General features: G+C 40.1%; 1 protein-coding gene across 1 annotated transcript in view; it reads left to right on the top strand.

The window, feature by feature from the left end:
- DSCAM (DS cell adhesion molecule) overlaps nt 1-15,978 on the top strand; it is a 475,409-nt gene extending 459,431 nt beyond the window's left edge. The window contains exon 33 of the mRNA XM_048071347.2: nt 15,034-15,978. Coding sequence (XP_047927304.1) covers nt 15,034-15,374 — 341 coding nt within the window. The 3' untranslated portion in view covers nt 15,375-15,978. The remainder of the gene's footprint in view (nt 1-15,033) is intronic.
- The last annotated feature ends 2,238 nt before the right edge of the window (nt 15,979-18,216 follow it).

Below are 18,216 nucleotides of genomic sequence, written 5' to 3'. Positions count from 1 at the left end.
TGATGGAGTTGATTTCTAAAGACTTTTTCAGCTGTAACAGCACCTGTTTCTTACCTTGTTGCTACCATAAGTGTTTGGGGTGAGCAAGCAAAAAGTTACAATTTGAGGTTTGGTTTCAGAAAACCTTCCTGTGAGGTTCTGAAGGCATCCTAGCTCATGTCACTGTTTCCTTTCTTGCTTTTGCTCAACATTTCACAGGACAGTTCTGTGCCTATTTGGTCAAGCCTGATCATCCAACAATCTGCTTTATCCAGCAGTATTAGAAACCTCAGGTCACTCCATGTTGAGATTAATTATAAGGAGAAGGGAGCTTGAATGTTCTTGGTTTGCAGGGGGGGAAAAAGGGGGTGGGTGGGGGTGGTGATGGTCATCAAGATTCAATGGCTTATATTCCAGGGGTTGACATCAGCCTGGTTTGATGTTCCCAACTTCCCCACCATTTTCATTCAGAAATTGAATCAAAACTTTTGTGTCTTCGTTCGCTCCATCACCTTGAATTAAATTTGATGGCTCATCAAATGTCCAGGAAAGCTTAGTAATTGATCATTTCCAGCACTATAACTATGAATTACAACTGTCTTTTCCGAACTTCTTCACAGTATGCACTACTCTATTTCTGCAATTAGTAATGTGTAATAGTTGGCTGCCTCATATTCTAGCTCAATGTAAGTCTTACAGACCTTTTCCCTTCTAGTTAGTTGATACCGCAGATATGCACTCAGATTAGCAGTCAGAACTGCTTCTGACTTCTCCTGGATTTCTGCTGCTTTTTCTTGATGTTTGGTTTATGGAAACAAGAATCAGTTTCATGAAGTCAGCTCAGACATTAGAGGCAAAAAAAGCATGGATTATGCCATGAAAAAATAATACTATACTTATAAAGAAAAACAGAGTAATCATGCCTAATGATGCAGTAACTAGCAAATATGGCAATGAAGCAATTTTGTCATACTAAATCTGAGATATGCACCATGACTTCAGAATGATCTAAATATTTGGCATGGTTATTCTTTTATAACTCAGACTGCCAAGCCTATTGTGCTGTAGTACATGTCCCTACATATCAGCTGAAGTTAATGCATCACAAAATCACAAAATGGTTCTGGCTGGAAGAGAGCTCTGAAGGTCACCTGGTCCAATCCCATGCTTAAACAGGGCCACCTAGAGCCACTTGCTCAGGACCATGCCCAAACAGGGCCACCTAGAGCCACTTGCTCAGGACCATGCCCAAACAGCTTTTGAAGATCTGCAATGAAGGAGACGCCACAGCCTCTCTGGACAACCTGTGCCAGTGTTCTATCACCTGCACAGTAAGGACATGTTTTCTAGTGTTCGGTCAGTGCCTCCTGTGTTCCACTTTTTGCCCATTGCCTCTTGTCCTGGCACTGGACACCACTGAAAAGAGCCTGTCTCTGTCTTCATTGCACCCTCCCTTGAGGTGTTTTTATACATAGGAAATTCCTCCCTGATCATTCTCATGTCTACACTAAACAGTCCCATCTGTCTCAACTTTTCCTCATAGGAGAGATGCCACTGTCCCTCATCCATCTTCAGTGGTCCTTAGCTGGACTCTGTCCAGAATGTCCATGTCTGTCTTGTAGCAGGGAGCCCAGAACTCCAGCAGTGCTGCAAAGGAAGGATCATTTCCCTTGACCTTCTGGCTGCACTCCTCCTGCATTCCAGGATACTGTTGGCCTTCTTGCTGTAACGGTACATTTCTGCTTCATCTCCAATTTGGTGTCCACTGAGAACCCCAGGGCATTTTCTGCAAACCTATTTTTGTTTTTAGCTAAGTGGCTCCTAACATGTTCTAGAACATAGGGTTGTTCCGCCCCAGGCAAAGGACTTTGCACTTTCCCGTGTTATACTTCTTGAAATTCATCCCATTTCTCCAGCCTGTCTGGGTCCCTCAAGACGGCAACACTAGCCTCTTGTTTATCATCCACTCCTCGCAATTTTGTGTCATCTGCAAATTTGTGGGTGTACCCCATTAAGGCTCATCTGTTCATGTATGTCCAGTTTGTTTAAGCATTTCCTGACCCCATCCTCTTCCACCAAGAGTGCATATTCTTTACTTCAGCATTTCCCCCTGATCTCTGGGGCCTGGGATTCCTGAAGATGGATTTTGCTAAAAACCGATTAAGGAAGGCATTCAGTACCTCAGCCTTTTCCCTGTCCTTTTTCACAAGATCTCTGGCTCCATGCAGTAGTGGGCTCACATTTTCCCTGGTCTTCCTTTTATCACCTATGTACTTATAGAAACCCTTCTTGATGCTTTTGAAATCCCTAACCAGACTCAGCTCTAAATGGGCTTTCACTTTCCTAACCTCATTTCTGGATGCTTGGACAGTACCTCAGCATTTCCCCCAAGTTACCTGTCTCTGTTTCCACCCTCTGTATACTCATTTTTTTCTTCTGAGTTTTGCCAGGAGCTCTCGTTCATCCATGCAGGCCTCCCAGCATTTTTGCCTGACTTCCTGCTCTTTGAGAAACCTCTCTTGAGCTTGGAGGAAGTGATCCTTGAATATCATTCGACTTTCTTAGATATGATAGAGGTTACTTCTATCTGTCTGTAGAAGCAGCTGTAGATGTTTTCTGCATCATTGTCTTGAGACCAGACCAAAACTTTCAAGTATATAGAGACAGCGTTATTAATTTTTCTCCAATCTAAACAAACAAATAAATAATTGGGAGTTACACTTTTCTTAAACTTCTGAAAAGTTATAACTACCAGAAATGGAGCATGAAAGTAAAATTTTTATGAATTCTCACATTCAGTGTTTGAAAGCATGTCTTAGGCATCCTTTCTTTCTGATCTTTACAATTTCATAGACAGATCTTTGAAAAGAGATGAGATTATTTGTAGGTTTTTCTTCAGCATCAACAATAACATTGTTATTTTTCCTTTATAATAACTGTGAATCTCACATGTTAAACCACCAATCAAACTAGCCTTGCTGTCTAACAACAGCTTTGGCATAGTTTCTAAAAACTGAAAAGATAGATGCAGATTTTTCACACAAGTTTTTCTGGGCTTCCCAGAGCTGGCAGACCTGATCTGCCCAGGTCATGGGGCTGACACACTGGAGATGGTGACATTGCTCAGTAAGCCATTGGAGTGGTAATGTGTCCCAGGAGGCACATTATAAGAGAAAATTGGAGCAGTAGAGATAGCACAGCAGTACTTTAAACACAAGGGATAAATCAGACCCTTTAGAAAAGTGTTTTTTGAAATCCTAACATATGTTCACTGTTAATACTCTTCATGATATAAAAATGGTATCAACATAGTTTACGTTGCATTGTTCACCACAGTTGTCACTAGAATTATCATTAGCAAGATCAGGTTCTCAAGGAATTTGCACACTGGGCAATTATCTCAACAATATACTAGGGCCTTTCAGATCAAGACTGAGGCACACTGTCATATTAATATTGAGAGGTTTCAACAATTGCTACCCCAAGTTTACCTGAGAGGTTGACAAATGAGTCAGTCCTTCATGCTCCAAAGCTGTCATTCAAATATTTCATTCAGAAACTAGGTTGGACAGAAATTAGAAAGAAATATACACTTTTCCTACCTCCCACTGTGCCATCAAAAAGTCTGTAATGTAAAAAGGTGGAAGATAATTGCAGAGGTTGAAAAAGATTTCCAATATTGTTTTTCTTTTCAGTTTCAAAAATATTAACCACAAATTGAGTTACCAGAACAGTTATTTTTAACTGCAGTAAACATTGCAGTAGCAGAGTTTATTAAAAATAGATTTCTGTTATTATAATTTTAAATCTTGGTAATAGTTTCAGCGAAGAAGCCTTTTTTTTTTTTTTTCCTTCCTTCTCTACTAAATTATTGGGCTTATTAACTGGGCGATCTTTTGATATTTCCATGCTTTCGAAGTGCTATCTATATCCTTTTTTTTGTGGACAGATCATTTGCTTGCATCCTCCGGCAATGGAATTCATACTTAGAAGAAATAATAGATGACCAGTGCTTGAATAGGAAATATCTAGAAAATTTCATCAGGTCTCTTGCAATTTGCAGAAGGCTTCCTTTAGCAGTGCTGCTGCAAAACTCAGACCCGCAGATTTTTATATTTTTTTTTTCTGATGTTAATTGTCACTGAAAATACTCTGATTTTATGATATTATCCTTAAGGATTAGCCTGACTTGATGAACCAGACAGAATTTTTTCTACATAACGTTGTTAAAAAAAAAAAAAAAAAAAAAGGAACAATCTCATTTTGGCAATCCCTCTTCCCTTCCTCTTTGGATATCCTATTAATTGATAAACTCTGAATGACTAACAGCATCTCAGATACACTTTTAGAGAACAGATATCTTTCACTGGGTGTATCAGACTAAGATATTTTTGAATCTATTTAAAGGACCCCAAGGTTTTATATCCCAGAACCTTCTCTACAGGCTTTCAGCTGCTGAAAGGAATCAGTTTATAAAGAAACCTGCATGTGGGTGGAGGAAAAAACGCAGGTGCAGACAGACAAACTCTGAAAAAAAAGATTTTCCTGAAACTGATTCCACAGCCATGAAGATGGCAAGAAAACTACATCGCTCGATAGGAAAGCTAAGTGCTTTCCTGGGTCCCTACAAAGCAGAAGCACCGGTTTGCTAAGCTGATACTCGAAGGGAAGCATTTTCTTCTTGCCGCCGTTGGGTTGTTGGCTAATGCCTGAGGATAGAGCTCCATCCTCTGTCTGCCAGCGCTCCTGCTCAGCCTCTCCTTCCCAGAGGAGATCTGGCAGGCAGCCACTGCCTTCTTGCAGCAGCCAGAGGACAGGCCTGCTCCCAGACAAGTTCTCAGTAAGCAAGTGTGGGCATCAGCACCTTCAGTGATGTCTACAGGTGAAACTATTGAGCAGTGCAGGCCAGCTGTTACCCAGAGAGGCCCAATTCTTGAAGGGGTACCACCGTGTGAGCTCTCCCTTTATGCAGCCAGTGGGAAGGGAGAGGTGGACACTTTGGTCTGGGTTTCTTCAGCTGGGCATCTAAGTCAGGTAGAGTGAGTTTCACCCTAAGGCTCCTGCACGTTTTCTAGAAAAGACACAAATACTGAAATCCTTTCAGTGTTTAAGATACCTCAGTTAGCATTGTTGACCCAATTTACAAATTTCTAGCTGCTTTAACTCATTCTGCCGACTTGAATGGCAAAACCTTAGCTTACAGACAATTCTTAAGCTACAGAATGAAAACACTTTACTAAATAATTGTTTACAAGTGGCCGTTGAAATAGAGGCTGGACCTCACCTGCAGTGCATAAATGTAGTTATAAACAACCAAGAGGAAGGTAAAATTTATGTTCAGGATGCAAATCTTCTTTTCCAGTATTCAGTCACTACAGCTAAAAATAAGCTGCTTAGCACAATAAGGAAAATATGAAGTACACGTTAATAGAAAGCACTGTATATTTCCAATGTCAGCCCTGTAACCTGAGATAAAAAGATGTGAACTCTTTTCCACTGATCAATGAATTGAAGGGTGAAGGAGTTATTTTGCTCTTCCACTCCATGAAGACAAGTGCAACGTAGTGATGGAATCTATTTAGAGACATGCTTTCTATGGAGAAGTTGCTGTCAGCACTCTGTAAGCTGCAGCAGTAACTGAATCCGATACAAATTCTGCCACGGGAGATTCACTAATAGCTGGGGCCCTTGACTTAAGGCCTCCAGTTTACTTTTTGCCTCCTTTTCCCATGTATGTTATGTTATTCTGCATTGACTGAAAATGGAGTTGTACAGTTCAGCAGTTCATAGATCCAAAACTGAATTTCTTGAAGATATGGGGGGATCTATATTTGACATTTTTTGTTCAGGAATCCTGCAGCAAAGTAGGAAATTATAACATGTGGGTTGTTTTCTTTTTTAGTTCCATACTTGCACTGTCTGGTTTCAAATGCAATGGAATATATATAGAGAGAGAGATAAATGCATATGCATATACCATATATAGTGTATATATAGAATGAAGAAATCATCAACATGGCTCCACAACCGGAGACCAATGTCCAGCTCTGAGAAAACTACATAAGGAGACAAATCAAAACAGGCAGGTGGCAAAACAATAAGATAGGCAGAACTGTTGTTAAGTGGGGAAAATAAAATTCCGTGCCTATGTTTCTAACTGTAGCAAATACTTTTAACATGCATGTTAACTTGTATGTATAATTACTTACACATACGTGATATATGCTGAAATTACACCCCTAGGTGAGCATTTCTAATGTTATCATATTAGATTCTCTTGTACCTGGAACACTTTCTTTTTATTTCCTCTTATGCTGTTGGAAAACTAGGAATATGTCACAAAAAAAAGACTGTGCTATTTGTTTCTTATCATAGAAATGGCACTTTAGTGATGAGAGTAAATTGCCTTTATCCTCTCTCAGCTTTTATTTCTGCAGAAGCTATCAGGAGCTTTTTCTCCTTCTGCTGTGTAAAGCTGAATGTTCTGCAGAGATGAAACCCATTTAATTCTGCATTTAATTTGACATGAACACATACTTGCAATCATTGCCTTGCTTCTGGTGGACTTGTAGAGGAAGGTTCACACTGCAAGTTTTTTAACCTTGGCAGCACAATAAAACGGAACATAAACAGGATCAGATCAGAAGCTAAAACACTATGAGATCAAAAAGGGAAACTATCAGTGTGAATCATGAGTTTAAATAGGGCAGCTGTTCAGTTACAAACTCTCTGTACAATTATGATATGAAAATTCCATTTTAGGTAGCAAACAAAAAGTCTGAAAGCTAAACTCAATTCACTGACAACAAAAGTAATTTGAATTATTTTTACAACTGTTGTCTATGAATCAGTGATATCGGTGTTAGGAAGATTTTTATTTATTTATTTGTTAAAGGAGATAAACAACTGGTACCTCTTCCTCGGGAACTTTACCGGGAGTGTCTGACAACACGATTATATTTTCTTGCTGACATTTAATTTATTTATTGTTTTGATTTGAAGATTAACCACGCCTATGGAAAAAATCTCACTTTAAAAAAGAAAATAGATTTGGCCTGCTCACAGCATTTTAATTTTGAAAATGTCAAAGCATTTCATCTTTATATTGTTGAGGCAGTGTGTATGATTTCTGTGAGGCCTCTCAATCCGCCCAAGGTAACCAGAAGCAATTGCTCTGATACAGACAAGAGCTGTTCCAGCCTTGCTTTAAGGTCCTTGTGGTTATTTACAGGTGTTTTTGCTTTTAATTACTTCACCCAGAGGGCTCTCCTAGTTTATCCTGTGCCACAAGATATTACTGTAGTTTTAGATTTAGAAGAGATCTAATAGACTATTGAAAGTAATTTGAGAACTGGTGTAACTAGAGAAAAGAAAAAATAACAATACATTCCTAATTTGGCTGTAGTGATAGTCTTTGCTATCCACGTAAAAGCTCCTTTTACGCTTATTTTTAAAGCATAGCTATATGTACACATAGGCATATTTCAGTATTGTTTACCTTTTCATGCCAGCATCCTTAATTTAAATGTGAAAGGTGGAGCTCTTGCCCCAGTGGATTAATTAAAAAATATGCAATGCTGCACTTTGTCAGCAGCACTCAGATGATTCAAACTGATGGACCTGAGGAGGCCAAGCTACAGCAATCCATCCGTGAAGACATCTTCATCAGAGCAGCAGGGCAGGGCTGATATTGGTTTCCTTGTTGCAGCCTGACCTCCCCGCAACTATTACTGGAGCCTTATGCCTCCCACCACAGGTGAGGTCAGGTTTAGCCGTAAAGTCATGGGCATGGTGCAAAGCCTGTTGAGGTCAACAGAGTGGCTCCCACTGACTTCAGTGAACCATAAGTATGGTTCGAATTTCTCACCTCTCTAGCCTGGGTTCCCAAGATATCCCAGGAATAAACCTGTGATGGAAGCCCCTTTCCATGGAGCCACAATCAATTTAACCCTAGATGAAGTGATGCATAATTAAACAGTTTCTGGTCACTGCAGAAGGATCAGCAAACTCATCTTGAAACTCCAGTGTTTCTAACTACAGGCACCTGAGCGAGGGCTGCAGCACCACTCCCCTAGCTTAACCAGCAGACAGGAGAGGGCTGTCTCAGAGCATCCTTAAAAAATGCATGAAGCAGCTTGCGTGACAAGACAAAGATGGGAACAGAGAGCTCCCATACTTTGCTTTTCTATCACCATTTCATTATTTATTGACAATTTTTTCTAACTTTCTGTTTCAGAGAGTATATTGATTTACATGGTGAGGTCCATTTTACAAGTTTTTTTTTAACTTAGACATTGCATTAAATTGAAGCAGAAAGGCTCCAGTTCTGCAGGTGCACTTGCCCTGTGAGACTGAACATCCACAAGGTATCTCCATAGGTCATCTGGCCCCTGGAGTTAATCACTTCTTACGTCCTTATATCCCCAGCTCAGCAGTCGGGAGTCCTCTAAAAATAAGGCAGTTTGCCTTAAACAGTAAAGTTACTTCTGAAAGGTACCGAGCATCCTGACAGATTTTTACAAGTGCAGCCGCATACGTGAGACCAAAGTTCTGCTTGTACGAGCACAAAGCAAAATGTAGTGCTTCGGTTCCTGTTTCATTAGGCATTTCAAGACTAGGTAACAATCTCATAGTCAGGTCTCCTGGCATCCAGTTAGACAGATGAACAGTATGTTATGCTGATATATTACAGATGTGTGAGCTCAGTTAAACTGTAACAGCCATGCTTTTGCTTTAAGACACATTGATTAAGGACTTTTTCTTGGAATTAGAAGGCTTAAATCTAAATAACAAAATGAATCATCTTATTAAAAAAAAAAAAAAGATCCACATTAGGTTGAATTATCATTTTCAGTCACTTAAACCTAATCTCCAGTAAGTATAAATCAATTTATAGTCTTGCTGAAATCAATACAGCTACTCTGAATTATAATGGCAGAAAATTTGGCTCCTGAATTACAGTTTTCCTGATATTCTGGTGTTTCACATGAGGTAAGTGCAATGACTGTAGTCAACAGCAACAGTTGATTTTATTTTTGTGTGTGAAACTTAACTGGTATTGTTAATGCTTTTATGACAATGCCAGTTTTAGCAGATTGCAATGTGCAGCATTTAATTAAGGTCTTCAAATGAGTGTGCAGTCTTCACGGAGAAAGAAAAGGGAAACTTGCCAGATATAAATGACAGACTCAGAAGTGTGTTAAGGGATTCCAACTTCTCAGTCTAGAAATGGGAAGATCAGCATGTTTTCCTAAAGTATTGTGGCTGTTTCCTAAATGTGATCACAAACCTGAACAGGGTAAAGACATGATTTTATTTCATCTGCCAGATAACGTCACCTCCATTTCCAGTACAGATCAATACTGGCTTCAGAGAGGGGAGCTGTGTTGCTTAAAGCATCCCTCTGAACTTTTTGATTGTTCATTTGTTTCATTTTGCTGCAACATTTCTGAGAAAATAATAATTATTAAATAAAGAGCATTTGGAAAGTGGCTCCACACTGAACAGACATTGAAGGAGGGAAAAAAAAAAATTATCCTCCAAGCTTCCAGCAAGCATCCACCTCATCCTTCGAGTGGATGCTGAGCCAAGGCAGGCACCACGAAGCTCAGCAGGTGCTGGGAGCGGACACACTGACTGGAGACGGAGGAGAGGGAGCACGAGCCTGCTCCACATGCTGACAGCAGCAGTTGTGAGAAATGTTGTTGCTGCTATCAGCCCAGCTGCAGCTCAAGCTACAGCTCTCTAAGAAAGCTCTGCCTGCTAGCTTTTAACAGTGTGCCAGGTTTTGAAGTGGCAAAGACTCCGAGCACTGCTTGTGCTCTTTTTTTTTTTTTCAGTCAAGCCTCTCACCTTGGCCTTGCAAACTTTCCACCCTTTCTTCATTTCCAGTATTCACTTTTCCTATGGCAATCTTCTGAAAAACAGCCTGTGAGTATCAGCAACCAGCCTGTGAGTATTAGCAAAGATTTCACTGATTTATTTACTGTGCTAGAGAGCTGGAAAGCCCCGCTAAACTTTTTAATCAGCTTGAAACTGAACTTAAAGCTAGCTGTCAGCAGCTCTGTCTCCTTCGCTTCCTTTTGCATGAGAACACAATATCCCACCAGCGCTTCCCCTTCAAACACAGGGCAAGGCAGGCGATGCTGAGCACAGTGGCACTTTGCAAAGTGCCGCCCCCATAGCACTCCAAATGGCAGAAAGCCTCCAAAATCAAAATAACTGCATTAGCGAGGCACTTTACCCGTGCTGATGGGGCTGTATAGATTCAGTTCTGGCATGATCACTGATCCTGTGAGATCATGCCAGGGACATCTTCAAGAGCTTTTTGTACACAATCCCTTATTCCAGCAAGTCATGTGAGTGCCCTATTCACCCCGTCTTATTCTTACCTTTGTTAACGAAAATATCCTGTCAGAGTCACTGATCCTACATTATAAACTTTTCTGAAATAATACTGCAAGCAATGTGGAATTTCTTTCACATGGCAATCAGACCTTGAAACTCATCAGGCAGTTGAGGGGATCTGTTCTGGAGCTTTGTGAAGGAAAATTGCTTTTGCTTTAGTAGAAGTTATGATTCATCAGCAAATGCATATAGCTATCACGTGACTACTTGGTAAGAGTATCTTTTTTACAGTCTGTGATAATCTCTGTATTGAATATAGCACAGATTGTTAGATTTTCTGGAGCAGATGAAAGCAAAAACACATGCAAGCTTTCTAGCATTTGAAAGAGTGAATCTTCAGGGAGAAAAGAGTGCATCCCAGTTTGGTTTAGTTCTGCAAACAAGATAGCTTCCTTGAATAAAATCCCAGAAAAGATAGGCAGTGGTATGTTTTCCTTCATGTAGGCTGTGAAATTCATCCCACACCCTCCCGTACATGGTGCTGACTTCCAGAAGAAAAATAGATACTGTTTTTTAAAACTTTTTGTATCACCTTGGCTGCACTGAAATAAAAGTATATAATTTTTTTCTCAATGATGCATTAACTCAGAAAATACTCCATTTTTTGTAAATTGCATTGTTTCTGGTAAATATGGCAAGTGATTTTTAGCATTTGTTTGCAAATATTTATTGAAGGTATCATTTTCTTAAATGTACTATACTAAGTAATTCATTAGAGAGTTGGCCACTTGAAAAAAAAAAAAAAAAAGGAAAAAAAAAGTCCGGGGTTGCTCTGGCTTAAATTGCCACATTCGGATTTGACTGGATGCTTATTATTTTTATACAAACTCTATTTTTCTAAATACAGCAAATTTTCCTTTAAAAAAAATCATAAAATTATGTTTTTGAATGATTTTTGTACTAATTAAGCCAAAATGCATGAATTATTAAACACGCTCATTTGTAGTGCTCATGCACTTGAAAGGTTTGCTTTCATTACTAATAAGGCACACACACCACTGAGAAGAGGTAATTAGAGCATCAAAGGCAGTGAACCATCCTGAAACTTCATAATGCTTTGCCTGAAAAAAAAAATAAAAAAAATTTTGTTCAGCTGACTAGTAAGAAATCAAAAAAATATCTATACGGTTGTGTCCAGAAGAATGAGAACCAAAATCTTTCCAAGTAACTCCATATAGATAGATATGGTAAGATAGATCTCCATATAGATAGATACGGTATAACTCCATATATAGATATGGTAAGAGGCTTTTAATCTTCTTTAAAACACCTTCAGAATTGATGAAGGAATGCCAAAAGTGAAGCTTTGTGGTTATATTTCAAGGGCTATGTTTTTAAGTCAGAAACATGTTAGTCCTTATAAATCAAAGACTTTCTTTCATACTATGATACCGTTTCAATCCTAGCAAAAAGTTACATTCTCTTTTTTTTTTTTTTTTCCCCAGTAAATTTAAATGTTTGTTTTATTTTGGAAGTAGTTGGAGGGAAAGATACTTCTTGATGATTATAAGTAGGACTGGCACTTTTTACATAAATGTACATAAATATGTACATCCTAATCAAATTATTAGTGCACTGTTTAAGTGATGCCAGAGATTGTGCACTGCGTATCTAGGTCTGGAGAAGGAGTTACGTCTTCTAGTTTCTCGCTACTATAGTCCTGTTGAAACTTTGCCCCCAGTCATTTAAAAAATCACAGTAAAGTGACTGCATATTTTTTACACAGATTATTGACTACGCCTTCCTGTGTAAATTTATGGAGGGGGATTTTATTTTTTTTTTTAACATAGCCCGAAGCTCTTAACTACATGTGAGAAATGTCTAGACAGCAGCTTGAAAACCAACCTTCATATCTGTAAGGTTCAACACATCCTTTTTATAGTCCGTGCACACCCATTGCTCTCAAGAGATGGGGATGTGTTAAGATACGGGAACGTCTGACTGAGGGGACAGCTAGAGGCTGCCAATGAGCCACGCTCCGGATGCTGCTCTGCACTGGCTCCTTCACAAAAAGTTGACTGCAAGGCATAAAAGTAAGGGGTAATGTGCATGAGGTGGCCTGGCCGGTCTTAGTGGAGCCATGTGCATTGTGCCATTGGACATGCCAGGTGAGAGGAGTGCAGCCTGCCTCAGAGGGTGTCAGGATGGCAGAGATCTTCAGGAAAATGCCCATCGCTGTGAGAAGCAGGGATGGAGGTGCAGCACAGAAAGCTGGTCCTCACCTGCTAGGCAAAAGGGACTGCTGTGTTTTGATGGGGGATTATATACAGGATCACAAGAGAAACCCTACTTTCTGGCCCCAACAGTTTCTAAACACTCCTTGTTTCCCCTGATAAGAGAGAAGATAATACTTTGGTATTATAGTTAGTTGTAAGATTTTCCTGCCTAACAAAACCACTGCCATCTCAGAGGCAATATCTCTCTGAGCAATCCCGTGCCTGAGGCAGCCAAACAAAGACCCTCATTGCCTTCATTTTCAAGCAGAGATGGGGACACAACCACCCTCTCCTACACTCTGGAGGTGCTTGTCTCTGCCCACCACTGTGGCTGCTGTAAGGCTCCTTATTTAGGATGCTACAAAAGATACAGCCTCAGGGTCTTCTCCCTGCAGCCTGCAGGGAGTGGTCATTGCAGCAAGCTCTACAGCTGCTCAATTTGATGCCTGTAGTGAAGCAGAGCAAGTGGGCACCTCCCTGTGCCTGCCAATTTGTGTGTCTGTGTCCTGATGTACTTCACCCCAGCAGCAGGCACGTTGCTGTCTCAGCTGAACTGGCCCCCATGCGCCTAATGTGTTTGGCGTGGAATGTGCTATAGGAAAATAAGGTAAATGAGCAAAACCAATTAACGCTACCACAATCCATTTTTCAAGCAGTAATCGGTGTGATTATGAGCACAAGCCTCCCCCTCCCTCTCAACCTTACGTAAATGTTGCCGTTGTCAGCCTAACCTTGAGATGTGCACTGTGGGGGTTAAATACCCTGCGCTGTGCATCCGTGTTGGAGGTGCAACTAGAATAAAGCATATGGTGTCAGACAGTGCCTGGGGGATTTCTATAGGAATAAACAGTGATTCTGCCCAAATGTAGCTCCTCAGCAATTCCTGGTCCATGACCTGAAATCATGGGTAGAGCAGATGCTATTAGTCTTCCAGGTAAGAATTGCAGTAAAGGACCTGTTTTATTTTAGAGCACTGGAGAGCTTTTAGCTTGGTTAGGAAAAATGAAATTTTTATAGGCTGTTTTATTATGAAGAAGTGCTTTCCTGGTCTACTGTTTATGCCACTGGCACAGGTCAGCCTTAGTTTCTCGAGCTGTAAATAGCTCATGTAGACACAGGAGTGATAGGTCCAAGAATCTTCTACTTTAAACATTCAGGATGCATCCCATCTGTGGTTAAGGCTCTGGTTTTTATATCAGCCATAAGAAGGAATCTATATACCTGCAGCAGAAGCCTGTAAAGAAGTGAAAATGCTGTTCCTGACTGTGCCTGTAACAGTGCTTTTTTTTTTCTTTTTTGTAAATATGTGAGGTTACACCATCAAATATTTTTAGAAATGCATTTCATTATGTGCTTGATTGCCCCTCATTTCCTTGAAGCAATTTTATGAATACCTAACAGGCAGGGCTAGAATAAATAAGTCAAACTGATTTCTGTAACAGTTCTAATAGATGTGCAGATACAGGGGTGGTAATGCTAACTAGTGGCTTATTCCTGACAGCAGGTCCAAGGCATCTATTGGAACTCAACAGCTTAGCAAAGGCAAATCATCTGGTATGAGCCATCATCAAACCCAAATAGAAATGCTCACAAATCAGGGGAAATAATAAATAAGGGGTCCTGAGAAGGCTTCTTCTTGCATGTATTACCTATTTCTCATGCTCGCACCAGAATATGTACTGACAATACAAAACAGAAAGGAAGAAGGGTGAAACAAGAGCCAGAGTGCCAGCTCCAGTGCATTTCATTGCCAAAAAAAAAAAAATAAAAATAAAAATAAAAATAAAAAAACAGCATATTGCTGGCCATAGGACTGTTAGTGGTAGAAAATCATTGGTGGCTTAAACACAATGATGATGGATGGCAGGAAAATGTTATGACAAAAATGCTTTTCTGTTTTATTTGAAAATATCTCTAAATCTATAGCCTTAACATCCTTGCATCCCTTTTAAATGAGTCAGGCATTTTACTTTGGATTGGGGTCATTAATTGTGGAAGTTTCCATTCTAAACAGAAAATAAAACATAGAAATCTACCAAGACTCCACGTTGTCCAAGTTTTGAGAAATGAGAACCAAGACCTTGTGTTTAAGGAATTTGAGAAAAAACTTGCTGTTCTTTTCGGTTTACCTTCTTCATGCTATGAGTGCATGTAAAAGATATTGTGCTTCTTACTATAATCATCCCATTATGATAGCAAATATGAACAACAAACTCCTAGGGATCTGCCCACAGGAGCTCCTTGACCCATTACACTTGACTCTGCAAGGTCACAGCATAGTAAACAGATGAGAGATGATACATGAGTTGTAAATGCTGCAGCTGGGTTGATTACAGATCCTTCACTGGGGTGGCCAAATGCATCCATCTGAATCCCCCAGCCAGTGCATGGACCATACGTAAGGTGGTGTTTTTCTCTTTTGCCTCTGCAGGTGATCTCGTGCATTTGCCACCGTACCTCCGGATGGACTTTTTGTTGAACCGTGGCGTGCAGGGCGCGAGCAGAGACCTGGGTTTGGGGCAAGCCTGCTTGGAGCCACAGAAAAGCCGAACCTTGAAGCGCCCCACTGTCCTGGAGCCGATCCCCATGGAGGCATCCTCCACGAGAGACGTCCAGTCATGGCAACCTGGTGCTGTGGCAACGTTACCTCAGCGAGAAGGAGCTGAGCTAGGACAGGCAGCGAAAATGAGCAGCTCCCAAGAATCCCTGCTGGACTCCCGGGGCCACTTGAAAGGAAACAACCCCTACGCAAAATCTTACACCCTGGTATAACAAAAAGAGCATGGCTGGACAGTGGCTGTAAATATTTACACTGAAAAAAAATCCAATGAAAGCTACCTTTTTTTTATTGAATTCCAATATTTATAATTAAAGAAGAAGATTGCCAAAATATTTGACAAAAAAAAAAATAATATGAGCGACAGACAGTGCAAAGACTCTCTTGCTTTTTTTCTGTCTGAGTGTGAGCTTCATCTGACTGGACATCTGAATTTTTGGGTAAAAGAGTCCAGTTTTCTGATCTTCACAAACGTTTGTGTTTTTACTGATTTTCTACGAAGTGCATGGAGACTTAACTGAAACATTTTAACTGGAAGTTCCATCAGACAAGATTAAAAAGGGAAAAAAAAATCACTTTAAAAAATCACCCTATTTGTGAATTTAACAGGAACATGGGAAAACAAAAAGTCTTTTGTCATGTTTTGCACTTTTTTTTTTTTAATTAGAAAATGGGTCCTTGATTGTTCTTTTTTTTTTGTTGTTAATTAGGATGAGTGATGTCAGTGGAGTGAGGGGACTGATTTTTTTTTTAAATATTAATTTAATGAGACACTCTTTGCATTTTGTCTATGCGAAATAAAAGGGTCTTCTGCCTTTATTTGTGACGTCTGCTTCCATTGACTTCTGCTGTACTTGGCTTTCCCTAAACATAATAACCATTTTAGTACTGTCCTCTGAACACTGTATTCTTGTACCTTGGTCAGCAAAGGCAAGTGGGGTCATGCCTTCCAAAAATCTATATAAAATAAAAATGGGGTTCACTCTCCCACAGCATTTTTGCTACCCAGGGGCAGAGAGCCAGAACAGCACAAATGTAGCCTCTTCCCCATCAAACTAACCTAGACCCTGCACTCCCTTCATCTGAAACCAGGAGGCTTTCATTTCGCTTCAGTATATTTTGGATCAGAAGAAATGTGTTGACGTTACTTTACTTACTCCCTGGGGATGGATCTCTGGGAGGCTCCATTTGGGAGCTGTGCTCACACAAATGAGTTGCTTACGTAAGGATTGGGGAAAAAAATGCAGCTTTTCCCATAATAGGAGAAAAGGGAGGAAAAAGTTATTCTAGTTTGAAGACCAACATGGCTTTTTTTGGAGGAAAAAAAATCTTTTTACAGGGGAGCTGCCAGCTCATATTACTTTATTGCATCTTTTGATTATATGAGAAGTAATCCTGCTTGTTTTATAAGAAGTATAAATGATTGAATACTCATTTTAACACAACGTTTGACCTGTCTTGCTAAGTGCCTCTTTGTGTGTGTTCTGGCTACCTTTTTGTGCCCTGATCAAGAGAATATGGTGTGGAGCATCCCAAATTAGTGCCCGTATGAACACACTGTTCAGCATTATCTGGAAATATTAAATGGGGTCTGAAAGGAATAAAACCCAGTTAGCTTCAGCACACTGGGAAAATCATGCAGTTTCCCTGGTTGCTGACAGTGTGGGCACTGCTAATTCAAACATTTCTGCACTATGCTCAGTTCAGGTTGTTTTAAAATAGAAAAATGCAGTTATGTATAATTGTTTCATTACTATTATTAATGCAATTATGTTGTTATAATGGCACTAACTTAGCAAAGTACTTAAGTGTCTTGAAATGAATCAAGTTGCATTTGCGTCCTTAGTTCTGTTAAGCCTAAGTGCTAAATTTCTGGCAAGTCCTACAGAAGAAGCCAAATGAAGATGTCTTTAAGGTATGTAATTCTTACAGACCTACCAAGAACTGCTGAGATCTCACTCAAATAAGGAAGTATTTCCCATCTAGTCCAGTTATTTGACTGATATGGTGATAAAGCAAATTTTAAAACAAACAAAAAACAACAAAAAATATAATCAACCTTTTGCCTATGTATACTAAGAATAATAAAGAATTAAGGTTTGCCCATGAAGTATTTCCACACAGAATGAAAAAAAAAAAAAAAAAAGTGTTCAAAAAAGGTTATTTACTAGCTTTGATGATTTATTTTATTTCATGGTGAAATATTTTCTTGATAAGAACCTAATTTAAGCATACAGAGAGAAATTTATTTTACTGTTTCCCCTTGAAAAACTACATAGAAAGATAATTTTTTATTGGAGATCTGACTTTCAGGCAATCCAATTACTTCTGACTCCCACAAGAGTCTTTCCAGTGTGCGCAGCTTTAGCTGGCTGAGACATCACTACTGCACTTACATATAAAAGTGTATTTTATCAGTAGTGTTCAGGACTTTGTGCTCAGGCCATTTTCATATCACAGAATCACAGAATCGTCTAGGTTGGAAGAGACCTCTAAGATCATCTAGTCCAACCTCTGTCCTAACACTAACAAGTCCTACACTAAACCATATCACTAAGGGCTACATCTAAACGTCTAAGACCTCCAGGGATGGCGACTCAACCACCTCCCTGGGCAGCCCATTCCAATGCCTAACAACCCTTTCAGTAAAGAAGTTCTTCCTAACATCCAACCTAAACCTCCCCTGGCGCAACTTTAGCCCATTCCCCCTCGTCCTGTCACCAGGCACGTAGGAGAGACCAACCCCCACCTCTCTACAGCCTCCTTTAAGGTAACTGTAGAGAGCGATGAGGTCTCCCATGAGCCTCCTCTTCTCCAGGCTAAACAACCCCAGCTCCCTCAGCCGCTTCTCGTAAAACTTGTTCTCCAGACCCCTCACCAACTTTGTCACCCTTCTCTGGACTCTCTCAAGCACCTCCATGTCCTTCTTGTAGCGAGGGGCCCAAAATTGAACACAGTACTCGAGGTGCGGCCTCACCAGAGCCGAGTACAGGGGGACAATCACTTCCCTAGACCTGCTGGCCACACTGCTTCTTATGCAGGCCAGGATGCTGTTGG

The sequence above is a fragment of the Anser cygnoides genome, chromosome 1 (genome assembly GCF_040182565.1).
Source record: "Anser cygnoides isolate HZ-2024a breed goose chromosome 1, Taihu_goose_T2T_genome, whole genome shotgun sequence".
NCBI classification, from domain to species: domain Eukaryota; kingdom Metazoa; phylum Chordata; class Aves; order Anseriformes; family Anatidae; genus Anser; species Anser cygnoides.
This window is presented reverse-complemented; position numbering and strand designations above follow the sequence as displayed.